At 36.3% G+C, this 17,628-nt stretch overlaps 3 protein-coding genes across 3 annotated transcripts in view; 1 reads left to right on the top strand and 2 right to left on the bottom strand.

Annotated features, from left to right (window-relative positions):
- Positions 1-917: 917 nt before the first annotated feature.
- On the top strand, positions 918-11,360 carry Arpc2 (Actin-related protein 2/3 complex, subunit 2). The gene is made up of 8 exons (XM_028173464.2): positions 918-1,135; positions 1,643-1,736; positions 2,096-2,195; positions 5,208-5,394; positions 6,782-6,917; positions 7,579-7,663; positions 8,397-8,604; positions 9,370-11,360. The coding sequence occupies exons 1-8, from the start codon at positions 1,062-1,064 to the stop codon at positions 9,395-9,397; spliced, it is 912 nt and encodes a 303-aa protein (XP_028029265.2). The 5' UTR covers positions 918-1,061; the 3' UTR covers positions 9,398-11,360.
- Positions 11,361-11,791: 431 nt separating this feature from the next.
- Positions 11,792-13,961, bottom strand: LOC114242419 (uncharacterized). Its single transcript, XM_028173561.2, has 4 exons — positions 13,813-13,961; positions 13,091-13,243; positions 12,621-12,704; positions 11,792-12,103 (listed from the first exon to the last, which is right to left on the bottom strand). The coding sequence occupies exons 1-4, from the start codon at positions 13,934-13,936 to the stop codon at positions 11,937-11,939; spliced, it is 528 nt and encodes a 175-aa protein (XP_028029362.2). The 5' UTR covers positions 13,937-13,961; the 3' UTR covers positions 11,792-11,936.
- A 2,728-nt stretch (positions 13,962-16,689) lies between these two features.
- The window catches only part of LOC114242333 (uncharacterized), a 36,309-nt gene continuing 35,370 nt past the window's right edge, over positions 16,690-17,628 (bottom strand). The window contains exon 12 of the mRNA XM_028173451.2: positions 16,690-17,261. Coding sequence (XP_028029252.2) covers positions 17,215-17,261 — 47 coding nt within the window. The 3' untranslated portion in view covers positions 16,690-17,214. The remainder of the gene's footprint in view (positions 17,262-17,628) is intronic.

The following is a 17,628-nucleotide window of genomic DNA, read 5'->3' on the forward strand; positions in this document are numbered from 1 at the left end:
AGTTAATAAGTAGAATACATTAAAATATGGCCCGAATACATGTTTTTTCTTTGATTCGTTCAATGAATGGGCAAAGGGAAATTAGTAATTTGAATAATTAACATTTTACCAAAAGTCAAATAATGCTAAAGGAAAATATACTCTTTGATGTAAAATCTTAATGAAATGAAAGGGAATTAGGTGAAATGAAATGCTGTCCACTACCTCTCAGTATAATGATAATTCTTTTTGAGAGTTCAATAGACTTCTTTTTTAAGAAGGAAGGATTACTTGCGGCCAGTTACTTTTTTAGTTTCACCAGAAGATCTGAGTGAGTATGGACTCAGCCAGGAAGAGTGGAGTTTGTTAACAGCTGCCCGAGCAGGAGCAGTAATACGCTGAATCTACCACTAAATCAGAAGTGCCACACACTGAGAAGATCCAGCAAGAAACTCAATGGGGCTAAAAGAGATAAAAAGTATGTTGCTGAATCTTGATAACTCCACTCTGCTTTTAGGAGTAGGTTTCAGTTAAAACAAAAAAGACTTAATCTGGTTTTTGACTTAACCGACGTAAAGGTTAAATTTTTACCACCCAAGCACACTTTTTTTACGATGTTTAATATTTTTCTCAAACAATTCATCAAAAAATAATAAAATATAGGAAAAAGTAGTAACAAAAGGACTGCAATAATTTAAGAGTTCAAAAAAGTCAATGACATGTTATTACAATTGTTAAAGATTATATTCCTAAGAATTTTGGCTGATGTAAGCTTCGCTTGTATCGTGAAATTTTTATTAAAAATTGTTCATATGTATGTACATTGTCTTCATTTTGTAGATAATTGTCATTTTAGTTTCCACTAAAATCTAAGAACTTTTTAAGCTCTCGTTCATATATTCAATTTACACTCTATGGTTGCTTGTCGAATTTCATTCGATTTTTTCGTTTCTTTTCTCTGTCGTTTTTGGTTGTCTATACGCACGGGCGGTCATCGTAAAAATTCTTACTTAAAAAAATTAAATGAAGGTGCTCTAGGCGTTGATTTTATGAAATATCTGTAGGTTATAAATTGTTGAATAATGATCTTACTCGAGATCAATAATAGAATTATAGAAGAAACACTAACGGTTAAATATAAAAATGCACTGGCGCGGTGAGTACGTTACACTAGAAAGTTACTGTTTTTTTCGTGATTAGAATCAATTTATCGAGTACACTGTTTACGGTAGTTATTTAAATTTTAATAGTCATTATGATGATGACTCCTATAAAGATTGTATCCTGGGCATAACCCCTCCAGGGGAGGACTTGACAAGTGTCAAGATTCACTGGGGGTGGTCCCACGTTGACGGCTGGAGTACAAATACCAAGTGAATTGTGCACTTAGTGTCAGAGAACAGGTATTATTGGAATTAAATTCTAATGTGTCACGGTCACAGTGACGCGTTAGTGCCTATCACGACGTGGATGAGTCATATCGGTTGTTTATAAGTGCCACATATTTTTGTCTGCGGAAATATAACACATAAAGGCTTAGAATTCCAATGACCATATTGCCCGTAAACAATGCACCGAAACTGATACCAAATGTCGCTACTAAGAGGATATGACTAATTTATTCAATAAATGAGTCTTTATTTTTATCCCCTTCTGTTTTCAGCTTAAAGCCTGAGTCAATAGATGTTACTGTAGCTGATTTTGATGGAGTATTATTCCATATATCCAATGTCAATGGAGACAAAACCAAAGTTAGGGTATGTATGACTTGATAAGTGATAGTTAAATCAAAGAAACTCAATACAATGATGTCATCTTAACTAGTAATGTGTAGTATATGTTTAAAATTGTTTTGTTATTGTTTGAATAAAAATGTCAATAAAACATATAAACACAAAACATAAATTTACCAATTAAAAATATAAAAATCAGTAGCTGAATGAGCTGTAAAAATAGGTTTGTGATTTGCAAAAACACCTGGAAGAAATGTTGCTAAACCATAAAAAAATTCTACGAAGAATAAATAGAATTATGTTTAAATTTAAATATCAACAAAGACCTTCAAGCTTAGACTCATCAATTTATATAATTATAAGAATATTATTGATGATTTTAGGTTAGTATATCTTTGAAGTTCTACAAGCAATTAGAAGAACATGGAGCAGATGAGCTCCTCAAGAGGGTGTATGGACCCCTTCTTACTGAACCAGAGTCAGGTAATTACACAAAGATTTTTAAATTTTATTTTATTTATTTTTCTTCCTTATAATGGAAGAGATGTGGAAAATATACTTTTTTTTTATTGCCCTTGTAGGCAGACGAGCTTACGGCCCACCTGATGGTGAGTGGTTACCGTTGCTCATGGACTTCAGCAAGCAGGGGCAGAGCCAAGCTGCTGCCTATCCCTTAATACTCTCCACAAGCCTCGTTTGAAGGAGAACATGTCATAACGTTCGGGAAACACCGTAGATATTATGGTTTATCTGATGGTATCAGTTACTAAGAGTCCAAAATTATCACAACATGAATGATGTGCCCTGCCTCAAGGTATAGTCTAAATCTAAATTATATTAAAATAATGGGTATCCTATCCATGAAACAGAAACACATAATAGCAGCAGCAACGGGATGAAAAGCAATACTAACCTGTAAGGGTAGAGGTTTATATATCACCAGTACTCTAGATGGGGGAGATTAAATAAGGGGACAGTTAATTAAGAGTTTAGCTGAAGATTCTACCACTACAGATTGATGCTGAAGAAGTATTGGAAGTATTGCTTATTAATATGTATTTATACACAACTGGATAATCTATTAGCAGTTTTGTTCATGCTGTGGTCCAAATTTTACTAAAATTACTGACAGTTCAGTGACATTTTGTTTTTTTAAATATTTATTTTCATTGTTTATTGAAATTTAGAGAAATACAATTGATAATGTCGAAAATATGTTGGTAAGATTAATATTATTTCGTTGCACCTACCACTATTTTCTCGGCACTACCTTTGGTTGACTGGTAGAGAATGCCTTAGGCATTAAGTCTCCCAATGTAAATTTTACATGAATAAATAAATTAGTCGGTCTATAGCTAATTAAAAAAAAACAGATTGACAACCAGAGATGACAAAGGTACTGAATTGCCTGTTTATATTTATATTATATAACATCACTTGGACTTATTCTACCTTATTTTCCTTAATATTATATGTACTCATTAGTTGTGTTTTTGAAGGCCTAGCTGGCATTTAAAGTAAATTAATTTGTATTACATTAAAAACAGGAAATATGTATTTTATCTAAATTTATAGGAGAACATTTTTACAAGTATTTATTTGAATGAATCATATTACTGAAAAGGTGTTTTGAGTCTCCATAGATTGGTGTAACTGTTATGCCTATTTCTACTGAAAAAATATCTGGGATCTACCAAGATTTCTAGGCTTCAAGTACATGGTACAAATGCCTGTATGCATTTATGTTGTAATGTATAGGCTCCAATAATTACTTAACATTATGGAGCCGTGTATTATTCTTGTCATCTAGACCTTTATCTGCAACCTTGTCAACCAAAAGAGCCAAATATAGTATTATTGTATAGCATTTTGTTTTAAATATGTTTACTGGTCTCGTACAAGGCTAGATAATAAGTAATATTCCGTGCCTAGACTAAACATTTCACGGAATAGCTATAGTCAAAGAGTCCAAGAGCAGTGTGCGATAAATAATGAAGAAGAAAAAACATCAATTTCAAAATATTAAAAATTCTGTCTCAATTTAATTCTGATGAGAAGTAGAATAAGGTTGTGAAAATTAGATCCTAAATAAATTGATTGTGAGTAGGAAAAATATGTACTTTGAATAGTTTTCTGAAGAATTGTTTCTAAATGAGTTCTTATTGATATTCATTTTGGAGATTAATTAATCACAGAGTGCTTTGCCCGTTTATTTTTATCGTCGCGTGTCGGTGCCACATAACCACGCCTATGAATGGCTCGGCGTTACTATTTGGTGTATTATTAATTTGATAAAATATGGAATGGCAATAGATGACCTCGAAGTTATATAAACACTTCAGTTATCAGAGAAATGCTAAAATATAATTTAATTTTTATTCTAAATATTAGTTCATCTTATTTATAGATTTGAAAAAGTGACAGAACAGACTAAAAAAATTCAGGTAAAATATAGGCTGATTGAAATAATATGAAATTTGTTTGAATAATAAAGTGAAAATAATGTTCTTCATTAATAAACTTTACATTTATATCTTATTGTGAGTATGGATAAGGCTGATAGTCTTACCAAATTTTGCTTTAAAATTGATAAGATAATGTTGTACATGTTTTATCTGGGCATGTTTGTGGAATGAAAATTTATGAATTGTAATAAGTGCAGAAACCTGCTTTGAATGCAAATACTTGTACGACACCACTAAACAATGTAAACAGCTTTGAATAATTGTATTATCACTAATAGAATAAATTATGACGTAAAAATGCAGTTGATAACCATACTTAATTTATTTTTTTGAAAGTCGTCATTGCCAAAACGATAAGACGCCCGGTGTATTCGTATCTTGATACGATGCGACTGTGGCGGTGTTGAAATTCCGCAGTCACGAACCATTTTTTCTAAGGAAATATTTCTCTAATATATGCTCACGAACGACTTCCACAATGAAGGCAAGACATTATGTAATTAATGTTAGGGAAGTGTCGCGCTGGAATCACTATTCTGTCCAGGAAAAAAAAAACGCGAAAATTTAAATCGTAAAATTAGTTTTGTTTCTGTGTATCATCACCTTTACCGCGAAGCAGTAATGTGTACTGGCTTGAAGGATTGGGCAGCAGTTACAATTTTTTTTTTTAATTCTTTATTAGAGCCATGCACCTATTAGGTTAAGTCGGCTTACAATAATTTAATCTAGACCCATTTCTCAAGGCTAATGGCGGCGTTCACATTGTCAGTTGCACCGGCAACTACTTAAAACTAGGCAGTCTGTGAGCTCGTTCAGACATCTAAGCAAGGACATATGTATCTATACAAATTGCAGTTGAAACTATGTTCTGGTGTCCAGAGTGGCCAGTATCAATGTAAGATGATAAGCTTTGGCAATTAATACAAAACGAGAAATTATTGGCATAAAACTTATCTTGCAATAATTATCTTGTAAAGATCCAGGTACAGTCTGCTTTTATAATTTATGTGACAAACATTGTTATACACAGGTTACAATATCTCATTGCTCCTCGACATGGAAAACATACCGGAAGACTGGGAGGATGTAGTGAAAAAAGTTGGTCTGTTGAAGAGGAATTGCTTTGCGTCGGTATTCGAACGTTACTTCAGACTGCAAGAGGACGGTGACGTCAGCCACAAGCGAGCCGTCATTAACTACCGACAGGATGAAACTTTGTATGTATTGTTAATATTCGCATATCGACGCCTGAAAGACAAACGTGACTAAGCGACAATAACTGCTTTGTACATAAATGATAGGCAATAACTATATTCGATGCGCAAAAAAAAATATTTCTAGTTCTATTAAAATCATTTCAATCCTACAGCTAGATTCGTTAAAATGAATGTTTTTCAGGTATTTCAACCTTAAATTAGTCTACTGTAAAGTTCACGCATTGCTTAGTCACGTTTGCTTTTCAAGCGTCGATATGTATATATTTGTATATATGCATAATATTTGTATAATTATACTAATTGAAATTCAGCCGGTCACCGTTCTCGTCGAACCCGTCGCTAGCGACGAAGGGCTCGACGAGTAAATTAACTCTCAGACACAGCCCACTGAGTTTCTCGCCGGATCTTCTCAGTGGGTCGCGTTTCCGATCCGGTGGTAGATTCTGCGAAGCACGGCTCTTGCTAGGGTTCGTGTTAGCAACATCGTCAGGTTTGAGCCCCGTGAGCTCACCTACTAAAGTTAGGGTTACGCTGACATAGCCTCTCAAGGCTATCAGCTTAGGTAGGAAAAAAAAAAAAAAATTCTGTGAAAATACTGATGTCGTTATAGGTGTCTTGAATATTGAGTTTTTGGTTGCCTAAAATTTAAGACAATTTGTATATCAAGTAATGCCATCAACAAGCTATACCAGTGCTCAGTTGCTTAGTGCGAGTTTTTTAACGTTCTTGGTAGCGTAATAGTTAACTCAGTGCAGTTGGAACAGCGCCCCTAGCGGCAAATGTAGGCAAACGTTCCAAAGGCATACAAATGTGAGTTAACTTAAAAATGTTGAGAAACCTTATATGTTCTTATATGGATAAAAATAGCCAATTTCGTTCCTACTTAAAAAATGCACGACCCGTTCTTGTACTGTATCATCTGTACTTCTTGTACAATAAAATATACAGGTGGTAGGACCTCTTGTGAATCCGCGCGGGTGGGTACCACCACCCTGCCTATTTCTGCCGTGAAGCAGTAATGCGTTTCGGTTTGAAGGGTGGGGCAGCCGTTGTAACTATACTTGAGACCTTAGAACTTGTATCTCACGTTGGGTGGCGCATTTACGTTGTGGATATATATGGGCTCCAGCAACCACTTAACACCAGGTGGGCTGTGAGCTCGTCCAACCATCTAAGCAAAAAAAAATCGAGACCTCAACTTCATGTCTCAAAAGTCTGTTTCCTAAAATATTTTTTGCTTTCTCAAAAACATCTTTCGAAGTTTTGGCCAAGCTGTGATGTAATGGTGACCACACCAAAAAACCTTGAAATAAACTCACTGGCTGGCAGTGTCGTATGAGGCCGATAACGAGTGTCATTGATAAATGTGCAAATGGTGTTATTTCAGATACGTTGAAGCGCAGGAAGATCGCGTGACTGTTGTGTTTTCAACAGTCTTTCGACACGAAGATGATATGGTCATTGGGAAAGTGTTTATGCAAGAACTGAAAGAGGGAAGAAGGGCGTCGCACACCGCACCTCAAGTAAATATATTGATTTTAATATGTATGCTATATTAAGCAGCACAGATTATTTTCTTCTTCTTCTTCTTCTTAGTTGCATACTTCATTGCTGAAGGTCGTGTCCCTGAAAGCCCTTCGTGGCTCTTTGTACCATCAGCTTCCATTTCATGCTATTACTCTTGTTTCATTGTTTGCTTTCATAGGATTTCTTGGGAGGGGTAGTGGTTTCCCCTTGCCTTCTGCACCACAGTGATGTTGTGTAAACAGTTAGTACCCCCTGTTGCCGACGCCTAAATATCCGACTTAAGTAGAGATTACCGGACTCCCTTTTTATCTCCCGTCTGCTTGTCGACCTATATCTCCAAAGGGGTCGGTTACCTCAATCTCGAAAATAGGTTACTCGACGTAACAAGGTTCACCACGACACATTATTTTACAATACTTCAATCTCATGTCTCAAGTACGGTTGAGGCACGTGGAACTGGGGGCCATCAGTCTTCACTCACGTCTACACTACACATCATCACTACAATAAAGTCCTGTACTATTAATATTTCTTTTGATGCTAATCAGTCTTCTTGCCTACTGTCTATTTATTTTGTAGTTTTTATTAAAGGTCATGCACCCAAATAAACTTGTAACAAGAATTTAAAAGCTTAACGATTTGTTCATGTGTCTTCAGGTGTTGTTTTCACACAAGGAGCCGCCGCTAGAACTGGTCGACACCAACGCTAGAGTGGGCGATAACATCAGCTACGTCACATTCGGTGAGTTAATAACTATTTAAGTTAGCATCCAGCTTGATGGCTGAAACATTGAGTGAATATGTGATCATGTCAGGGCTTAAACCTGAGGCAGGTAACAATTGAATATGTACAGTACATGTTATGAATGTCCATGACGGACGAATAATATTAATTAACAAAAATCGTTAATACATATATAATCTGTTTGATTTGTTGGTTGGTTGGTTGTCAGAAAATGTCCTTTGTGAATTTGAATTGTAGATACCACCATACTGGAAAATCTCTGTTTTGAATAACTTTTATTTTCCTGCACATAATCTCTTACATTTCTTGTTACTTTACATAGCGCATATCCCACACTGAAAATCAAGACACGTTACTTTTGATCGTGTCGCCTACTGTGCGTGTTTACTTACCTATCATTTAGTATTCCAAGAAAGGAAAAACCATTAATATTATTAATTAAAAAAAAATTGGAATTGTGGGTACACCCAATGTTTTTTTTTATTTATTGCCTGAGCACACCGAGACACGGGTTGAAGGTTCGAACTGGAACGCATTTGCTTGCTTTTTAGTAATGGCAACAATGTGGGCTTATAGTTTTTTATTATTGCTGTTTATCATTGCTGCCTATCAAGCGATTCACACACATTATTCACATTTTAATGGGGACAATTGCTCCACGCATACCTTTACTTCCTCACAATAGTGAATATAACGTAATTGTTTAACGGAGTGTGTGTGTGTTGGGCAGTGCTGTTCCCGCGGCACACGTGCGCGGCGGCGCGCGACAACACCATCGACCTGCTGCACATGTTCCGCGACTACCTGCACTACCACATCAAGTGCTCCAAGGTGTACGTGCACTCGCGCATGCGCGCCAAGGCCGGCGACCTGCTCAAGGTGCTCAACCGCGCGCGCCCGCACGCCGCCGCGCGCCCCTCCGAGCGCAAGACCATCACGTGAGTGCGGCCGGCCGGCCCTAACACGATTTTCTTTTTTCTTTTATTGCTTAGACGGGTGGACGAGCACACAGCCCACCTGCTGTTAAGTGGTAACTGGAGCCCATAGACATTTACAACGTAAATGCGCCACCCACCTTGAGATATAAGTTCTAAGGTCTCACTATAGTTACAACGGCTGCCCCAACCTTCAAACTGAAACGCATTACTGCTTCACGGTAGAAATAGGCAGGGTGGTGGTACCTACCCGTGCGGACTCACAAGACGTCCTACCACCAGTACGACGAACTCATTTCTCTCAATTTAATCATCTTCATTTCATTTCACTCCTTAATATCATTTTTCATAAAAATATTAATATAAATTAAAATAAGACATGACTTAAAGGTCGTAGTTACCAGGTCATAAAATCCCTTAAAAAAAAACATTTCTCTCAACCGTTCGTTTCATTAATATTACATATGGCTGACCCGGCAGATTTCGTAGTGCCTCAATCGACAAATAAAAGCCCTAAATCTTTGTATAAATAAATCTAAAACAAACAAAAGGAATCCGTTCGATGGGGGGACACATCAAAGGAAAAACTAATTTGTTATTTTTATTTAATTCCGAGCATTTTCGTATTTACTCACCTTTTAAACCTTCTCTGGATTTCCGCAAATAATTCAAGACCAAAATTAGCCAAATCGGTCCAGCCGTTCTCGAGTTTTAGCGAGACTAACGAACAGCAATCATTTTTATTTATATATTTTTTTTCTCGTACAGGGGCAGAACTTTTGTGAGAAGAGATTGAGTGTTGCGTTGCGGCGGAAGGTAGACGCCGAACACAGTGTGCGCGTTCTCCGTCGTCCGGTGACGTCATCAGTGACGAGACCTCCACCCTTCGCACGTCACGACGAGAACGTTCATTATAGTCTTTGAATCCACCTTGTAATTTGAACAATTTTAAATTATTAACCCCGGTCGTCAGATACCCGAGCGGACGCCGTGTGCATTGCAGTGTCGTCCGACGCTCGATAATATTCAAACGAAATTGTTAATTTTTATTAATTTATTACTTAAAGATCGTTTAAGTGTTACTTCTATTCATATTTTACACTACCCGAGTGTCCTTCGGAACGTCACAAAGTACTTATTATAACATTGTCTTGATGCCATTTTCACGAAACATTTTTGCCAAATATACGCTCGTGTGCTCAATGATTTAGCGTGCTGCCGAGAGCGTTTCGTAGTTAACGCGAGGAAACTTGAACATTTTATGATAAATATAATACTAATATTTATTCGATCGATTCGTGATCGTAGCGCGTAAATTAATGTTGCAGTAGTGGTAATCGTCGACGAAGACGAAGTTGTGCTTTATTGTAACGAAAGCTCCGCATCCAGACTTGGGTTCCTAAAGTTTAGCGTTCGACTTTTATGTATACAGAAATATATATATCTAGATAATGTTGTATAGTTTCCGTCGATGGTAGGAGACTCGCTAACGTAATTTTGTTGTAAGTTAATACAATTACCGGTCTTCGTCTAGAAATAAAATGTAATATAATAATTAATATGACACACTACTTACTTACCTTTTGGTTTTAGATGTAAAAATGTATATCACATGAATGTTGAGACAGGTAACATGCACAAACTCGTACGAATTATTTTATCATTTTATATTATTTAACTGCTCTTGTATTTATTTCTTAACATTTTTGTATAATGCAATGATAATAATATTACGTGTAACACGAACAATGTTTAAATGTATTTTTTACCGTTTACGTTTTAGATAGGTCCGATCAATTATAATTAATATATAAGTGAAAATGTATAGTACCTTACAATAGATTCTTCCATAGACCACGAGAACTATGTGTAATGGCCTTATTTATGGTGATGCTGATTTAGTTCGATCGATGCGATGCGATTATTGTTCTGTAGAGACGCTAGGTTAGAAACGCAATATGTATATTTGACTATTAACAACAGTCCGTTTTCACTGCAAATTCCGAAAAGCATTTGTATTCACCCTAGACGAATTTTATTGAAATATTTTATTAATAAATTTTTTGCTTAGTAAAACATATTGGTGCAACATTCTTACGACACGTGTTTAGCGTCGTGGGCTTAGCGCGAGTACGTTGCTCGGATTATTGAGGAAAAAAAAACACCAAATAATTCGTAACTGTAATATGACAATGCAATCCAAACTCGCCGTGGTAAAATAATGTGTTAAAAATAAAATATAAGTAAAAAATATAACAGTGTTTTAATTAATTATATTAGGATGAGAGATTATCGAGTCGTGGACTGAAAGTTGACTAAGGTGATTTGTTCATCGCGTAAGAGTCACGTTGGGATTTATATGAATTAAGTAATTCGCTAAGTCAATGGTCGCGGTGGCAAGTTTATGACATGACATGAAATAATAAATATATAAAGTGAATGAATGAAAATAAAAAATGGCATACGTAGACACAATTGTAAACTAATTAATGAAAGGTTAGCTAACTTGAAATTTTAATGTAATTCTTTTTTTCGAAAACTTGCTAAATATTATTTATGTAAAATAAAAGTAAGTTAAAATGTTGCTTTAAAGTTATTGCTTACATTTGATTATTGTTTTACTGTCAGTTTTAAAGCGAGATTATGTTGACTGTGCTGAACACGGAAGTTATTTGTGAATATGTAATTATTATTCTTGTGATTTAAAAATCCGTTTATACTGTATTTTTATTTTCTAGATTAAAGAAAACTTACTGCAATATGATATTTGTTTTATTCACGACACACTTAACGGAGTCGCTCGAACTAAAATACTATACAAATAGAGGTACTTACTGGTGGTATGGTGGTAGGACCTCTTGTGAGTCCGCACGGGTAGGTACCACCACCCCGCCTATTTCTGCCGTGAAGCAGTAATGCGTTTCGGTTTGAAGGGTGGGGCAGCCGTTGTAACTATACTGAGACCTTAGAACTTATATCTCAAGGTGGGTGGCGCATTTACGTTATAGATGTCTATGGACTCCAGTAACCACTTAACATCAGGTGGGCTGTGAGTTCGTCCACTCATTTAAGCAATAAATAAAAAGATGACTATGGGTTTCAGTAACCACTTAACACCAGGCGGGCTGTGAGCCCGTCCACCCATCTAAGTAATAAAAAAAGGTAATTGCGCCAAAATGAAACTAAGTAAGACAATGCAATGATTATAATATGGAACAAACTAAATATGACTACATTTCACATATAGCTATAATAACGTTATAAAATATGCGTCTTCAGATTTAAAACGCTTTCTACTGGCGTTGATTATTTAAATTGCTAAGAAATCAAATTTTCTAAAAGTCCATTTTGTCTTTCGGCGCCTCTGACGATGTGGGTGTGGGTTTGGGTGGGCCAAGCTTGGAAAGGTTGGCCACCTTTGTCGCAAATTTCACAAAGTTGGGCCCCGATGATTGGGGCTCTGCCTTCTGTCCATCGGGTTGGACTGTGGCATCGAGAGAACCTGAGAATGTGGGGAATACCAATAAAGGAATAAGTTTTTAGGTTTGATATGTGTACATATTTTAACATTTTTTATAGTTTAGTTTTTTTTCGATAGGCAACGGCTTGGCTCTGCCCCTGGCATTGCTGAAGTTCATGTGCGATGGAACCACTCACCATCAGGTGGTATGCTCATCTGCCTACAAGGGCAATAAAAATAATCTTTAGCCTGAGTTACGAACCCTGAAATGCAAACACACGAAAAATGTTATGGTTATGAAATCCATAAATACTTAGAACTCGTAATTAAAAGGGGAATATTATGAAAAGCTCCGCACCGGATACTATTGTGGGGGTGACGACTATCGATCACTTTGACCCACTATTTCAAATCCACGCTTCATATTTCACGCTTCTAAAAGCATCTAACCACTCTATCATTAATTACACAATTTACAGTATATAGGACGCTAGCTCTGTGTAATTGAATCTAGCACACCCAATTAAATCTGCAAGCAAATAAAAAAAAATGTGCTTACTTTGTTCCGGGGAGATGGAACTCGGCTGTGACCCTGGTTGGTAGTCCATCTGTTTGTTTGTCTTCTCGTGCAAAAGTTCTAGGGCTGGCGTGCAGACGTTAACGGTTAATATGTAACGGTTATCATAAAATTATCTTATCTCACGTATTGGAATGCAAATAAGATCATTGTTGAACTGACTCATTTGTTATCTGTACTGTTACTGCAGAGGATATAAAAATTATTGCAGTCTCCTTTGTGTCTATGATTAGTGGTTATACAAAAAATAACCTACAAGAGTAGATCAAATACTAAAAAGAGCAAATGATAGTAAAGCAGGTAGGTACCGATTTAACGAATTTTTAAGCATCTCATTCTGCCAGATTAATTTTCACATCTATTCAGGTTAACTTGCTCATTCATACCACGAACCAGACGTTCATTGCGGTTTGAGGGATAGGGTAGTCCATAAGCAATAACAAATCACTTACCATCATGTAATGACATAGCATCCATTTTAGAGTCTTGTATAGTTTCTAGTTGTTGCCTGAATTTAGAAGTGATTTTCCTCCTCTGGTAGTCTGCCTCTATTTGTTGTTTCGTGCGGGGTATTCGAAAGCGAAAGCAGCAACACACTATCACCGCTGCAAGAAATTAAAAGGTTTGAAGGGTGGGGCAGCCGTTGTAACTATACTGAGATCTTAGAACTTATATCTCAAGATGCGTGGCGCATTTACGTTGTAGATGTCTATGGGCTCCAGTAACCACTTTACACCAAGTGGGCTGTGAGCTCGTCCAACCATCTAAGCATTAAAATAAATAATAATAATAATGGTGGATAAATTTACGGATTCTTTGTGTCTTTACTGTGTATAGTAACTTCTAACTGCTAAGCAGATATTCTAGAATCTTACGCAGAAATATCCTTAAATATTTTGTGAGCCATGGTTGAATGAGACTTCGAATGTCATACAATTCATATTCTGACAGGAGGCCAGTGTTCGGTAATAGGTAGCTATAGTCTGATGATGATGATGAAGAATATTAGGTTAGGCCTTATGCAATATAAAGTGCAGCTTAAGAACTCATTAAGTTCAAATATGCTCATAAATCATATTTATACAAAATGAACTTTGGCAAAGTTACATGCAACACATCGGTTGTAATTGATATTGTCTCTGGGAAATCGTTCTAAGAAGATTTTAGTACTTACTTATACCCGTCACACCAGCTAGACACAAAAATATAAGTTGCCAAACTCTCAGGCCACCAACGATGTTATTTTCAAGCCATTCAGGCTCTTCGGAATTCTTTATCACATCCATAAAAGGATCCATCTTTTCGACCTTTCGAGTTAGGTTTAACTAGTTTATAATCGCTAAGCTACGTTAGGTTATATTTTACAGAAATATACACATATAGCGTCATTTCTTTCCAATTGGATTATTAACACTACGGGGCGTTCTAATTTTTAGGAGTGGTCAGACCGCACCCCATGCTTCGGCACTCCTTTGTTACCCACTATCCGAGTCTGTTCTACGGTATGAACTTTAATTATAAATAGTTGTTTCACTTACCTTTAACTTTAAGTGCAATTGTGTTTTTTTAAACAAAATCATAATTATCATAAATCATTTATTGACAAAAACACGACTTTAATAATTTATCAAAATTCTAGGCTTGAACAAATGTCAGTCAATAATTTCTCTATAATAATCTATTAAAACATATTACATAAAATTACTTTGAATTCAAATTTGTTATTTTGTAAAATTTTATTGTGTTGTAAAATTCACCTTATTAGGTGCTTTTATCATTGAAATCGCAATTCGTAAGCAGTGCTCATTGAATTTTATAAATTGGTAATTGAAATGTCCCCAAAGTCTAACCAAGTACCTACATATTATTTGTAAATTATGAACGAAACACGTAAACCCCACAGTCCACATTTCATAAGCTGCCATCCGTTTCACATACAGCCAAATTCATGTAGCTTTAAATCTTACTTTCTTGTTCTTAGATATAAGTTATGAAATCCCGCTTCTACATCTTCTAAGTATCTGCCGCATATTTTGAAAGATCAGAACATTCAGGCAGGGCCGCGTTGACCCCCGGCAGCGCCTGTGTGCGAAACCCATGAAGCGCCTCCTATTTTTACGAATCTTCATTTTCAATGTATTTGTTTAATTATTTGTTAATTTTGACTTATTGTTTTGCTGCATGCTTATTGTATGCTTGTACTATAAATGCATTATATGTTTTGTTATTTACAAGTTATATGTTGTGCCTATTGTACCTACTTACTTATCGATACTCCACTACAAAGAATTTGTTGTTGTGTAAGTGTAACATAAATAATTTCGGTGGCGGCGCCCTTATTGTCTTGGCACCTGTGTGCACAGCACGGGTCAGTCAGGGAATTTTGTTTGAGAGTTCCGTTGGCAAACTGGTCAAACACAGAGGATCTAATTAATTGTCACTTCACATAGATGCTTCTGCTGCAAGCGTTCGCTCCTGATTTATGGAAAGATGGTATCCCAAAAGTTCGAATTTAGAGGTAGGCGGTGGTTTGGCTATGTCTGTCGCAGAGTATCAGCAAAATAATAGGAGATAAGATTTCTCTGATTAAAAAACATTAGAAGCAATATTTAGGTACTTCTTGAAAATAAAAAATAAAATATTTCGATCACAAACTCATTACTGGAAGATTTTCTTTATCTCGTTACTGGTTGTAAAGCATGAATCTTAAACTGTATGACTGACACACAATTTGGTTCTCTGTTTATCCTTTTACTGCTAATGATACTTAGCTAGTGTTTACTCTTTATAAGAGCTTTGAAGGCAGACTAGCATACCACCTAATGGTGAGGGGTTACCATCGCTCATGAAGATCATCAATGCTAGGGGCATAGGCAAGTCGCTATCTACCCCCTTTTTTCCTACCTATGCTGATAATGACATAACAGCAGAAATAGTCAAACGCATATTTTCGGCGAATACCTAAATGCTAATTCGGCATGCTTAAATATTTCTGTTTCAAAATTCTGTCACGAAATATCAAAATTCTTCTTTAAAAAACCCTACCCATTCTTATTTATGGTTCAGAGACAGCTCAGCAAAAAGGATGAGAACCGTCCCCTTGTGTTCTTGTGTTGTAAGATCTTAAAACGGATATTCGGTGCTGTGGAGGAAAAGGAGATATGGAGGACGCGAGGAGTTATATGATATTCACAACGATCTTAATATCATAAAAAACTATAAAAATTGGTGCCTAAGATGGGCAGGGCATGTAGTTCGAATGGAGGAGACTAGAATGCCAAGATAACTACTATATGGCAAACCAGACGGCCGCAGAAGTCGTAGCAGGCCCATACTCCGATGGTTAGATCGCGTAGAGCACGACCTCAAAGCTATCGGTGTTAGGAACTGGAAGCAGAAAGCCCTGAACAGAACAGTCTGGAGAGACATACTGGACCAGGCTAAAGCCACCCTGGGCTGTAAAACCTAAGATGATATGCTGATAGCCTTGAGAGGCTATTTCAGCTTCTCTTTGACGTGTAGTGGAGCTCACGGGGCTCAAACCGGAGTGTTGCTAAGACTGGCCCTAGCAAGAGCAGTGCGTCGCAGAATCTACCACCGAATCGGAAACGCGACCTTCTGAGAACGTCCGGCGAGAAACTCAGTGGGCTGTGTCTGTGGGTTAATTTACTCGACGAGCCCTTAGTCGTAAGCGACGGGTTCGGCAAGGACGGTGACCGGTGCTTGAAGTACCTAAAAGCACTGTTAATGGATCGGGAGTATCCATAATGACGTGTTTTGAACGATGTCGACTGTTTACCATTCGGTCCACAGGATCGGGTATGTAATTTCCGGCGGCCACGACAAGAGGGTTTTCGTGTCGTGCCACCTTCTCAAAGTGGCGCAATGATGCCGACTGTAAATACTAACTGAGTCAAGCTCCAGGTAATTACGGATGTCTACCCCTGAGTAGGTACCGGAGGCTTCGTTTGAAGAAGGACGTCTTTACTTACCGTTTTCAAACGCTACTGACTGAAATAAATATAAATTATCGGTTTAAATCAAAGTACTGTTTCAGGTTAAATTATTTTATTAGGAAATCATATTAGTCTTACACAAGTTGTTAATACGTATATAAATTTAACTATAATTATCATTAATTACCACTGATGACCATGAAATTTTAGCTTACGTTTGAACATAAGTAGTCAGATTTCATTTTTATTTTATTTCATTCAGTTTGTGTATTGATAAGGTAACATTAACGGATTAAAACAATACATTGCGTGATATATTTTTAATAATTTTACATTACAATCTTGTCAATTTACTCACCTTTGTGACATTAAGTCAGTCTCAATAAAAACATTGAATTTTGAGATGGCTAATATCTATCGTTTTATTTATGTATTTTAATAGGTTAAGTATAACATATTCTGCGAAACATTTCTTTAATCTATCTTTTGATGGTAGGATTATAATTTTTTATTGAACTTAAGGCATTGTGTCTAATTCAGTCGTCTTAATAACTAAGTTGGTAATAGCTTACAACTAGTTACAATAGAACTATAGTATATTTGGCATCGACGAACTCAACTCAGGGTTTGTTTTCTGTTTTAATTTCGTGAGGACCAGGACCTGAAACTGTTTTATAAATATGTGAAAACGTATACTGCTAATAAATAAAAAGGTTAGAGCGTTTCACTTGACGGCGGATGAATTTGTTCAAACTTTTTAATTGTTCAATAAAGATCGTTAAAGGTATTTATTCAGAGAAGCAATAATACAAGAGCCAGACGGAAAATTGTTAATTTTGGGCACAATTTCACGGACAACATTAGTGGGTCAACTGCGTTACAATTCGAAAAACATTGTAAATTGGGAGATTGATAAGAAGAATACCAAAGAAGAAACCAATAGAGATTCGGGATCGAGAAAAATTTTATGTTTAAAATGTTAAAATTTGCAATTAAAATTGTTTTTCTCACAATAACACTACCAGACATTTGTA

Source organism: Bombyx mandarina, chromosome 03 (genome assembly GCF_030267445.1).
Source record: "Bombyx mandarina strain Sakado chromosome 03, ASM3026744v2".
Taxonomy (NCBI): domain Eukaryota; kingdom Metazoa; phylum Arthropoda; class Insecta; order Lepidoptera; family Bombycidae; genus Bombyx; species Bombyx mandarina.

Coding starts and splice junctions, on each gene's coding strand:
- LOC114242419 (XM_028173561.2), bottom strand. CDS start 13,936: ATGGATCCTTTTATGGATGTGATAAAGAATTCCGAAGAGCCTGAATGG. Junction 13,244..13,812: donor AGCTGGTGTGACGGGTATAA/GTAAGTACTAAA, acceptor AATTTCTTGCAG/CGGTGATAGTGTGTTGCTGC. Junction 12,705..13,090: donor TGCTATGTCATTACATGATG/GTAAGTGATTTG, acceptor TCTGCACGCCAG/CCCTAGAACTTTTGCACGAG.
- Arpc2 (XM_028173464.2), top strand. CDS start 1,062: ATGATCTTACTCGAGATCAATAATAGAATTATAGAAGAAACACTAACG. Junction 1,737..2,095: donor GAGACAAAACCAAAGTTAGG/GTATGTATGACT, acceptor TGATGATTTTAG/GTTAGTATATCTTTGAAGTT. Junction 8,605..9,369: donor TCCGAGCGCAAGACCATCAC/GTGAGTGCGGCC, acceptor TTTCTCGTACAG/GGGCAGAACTTTTGTGAGAA.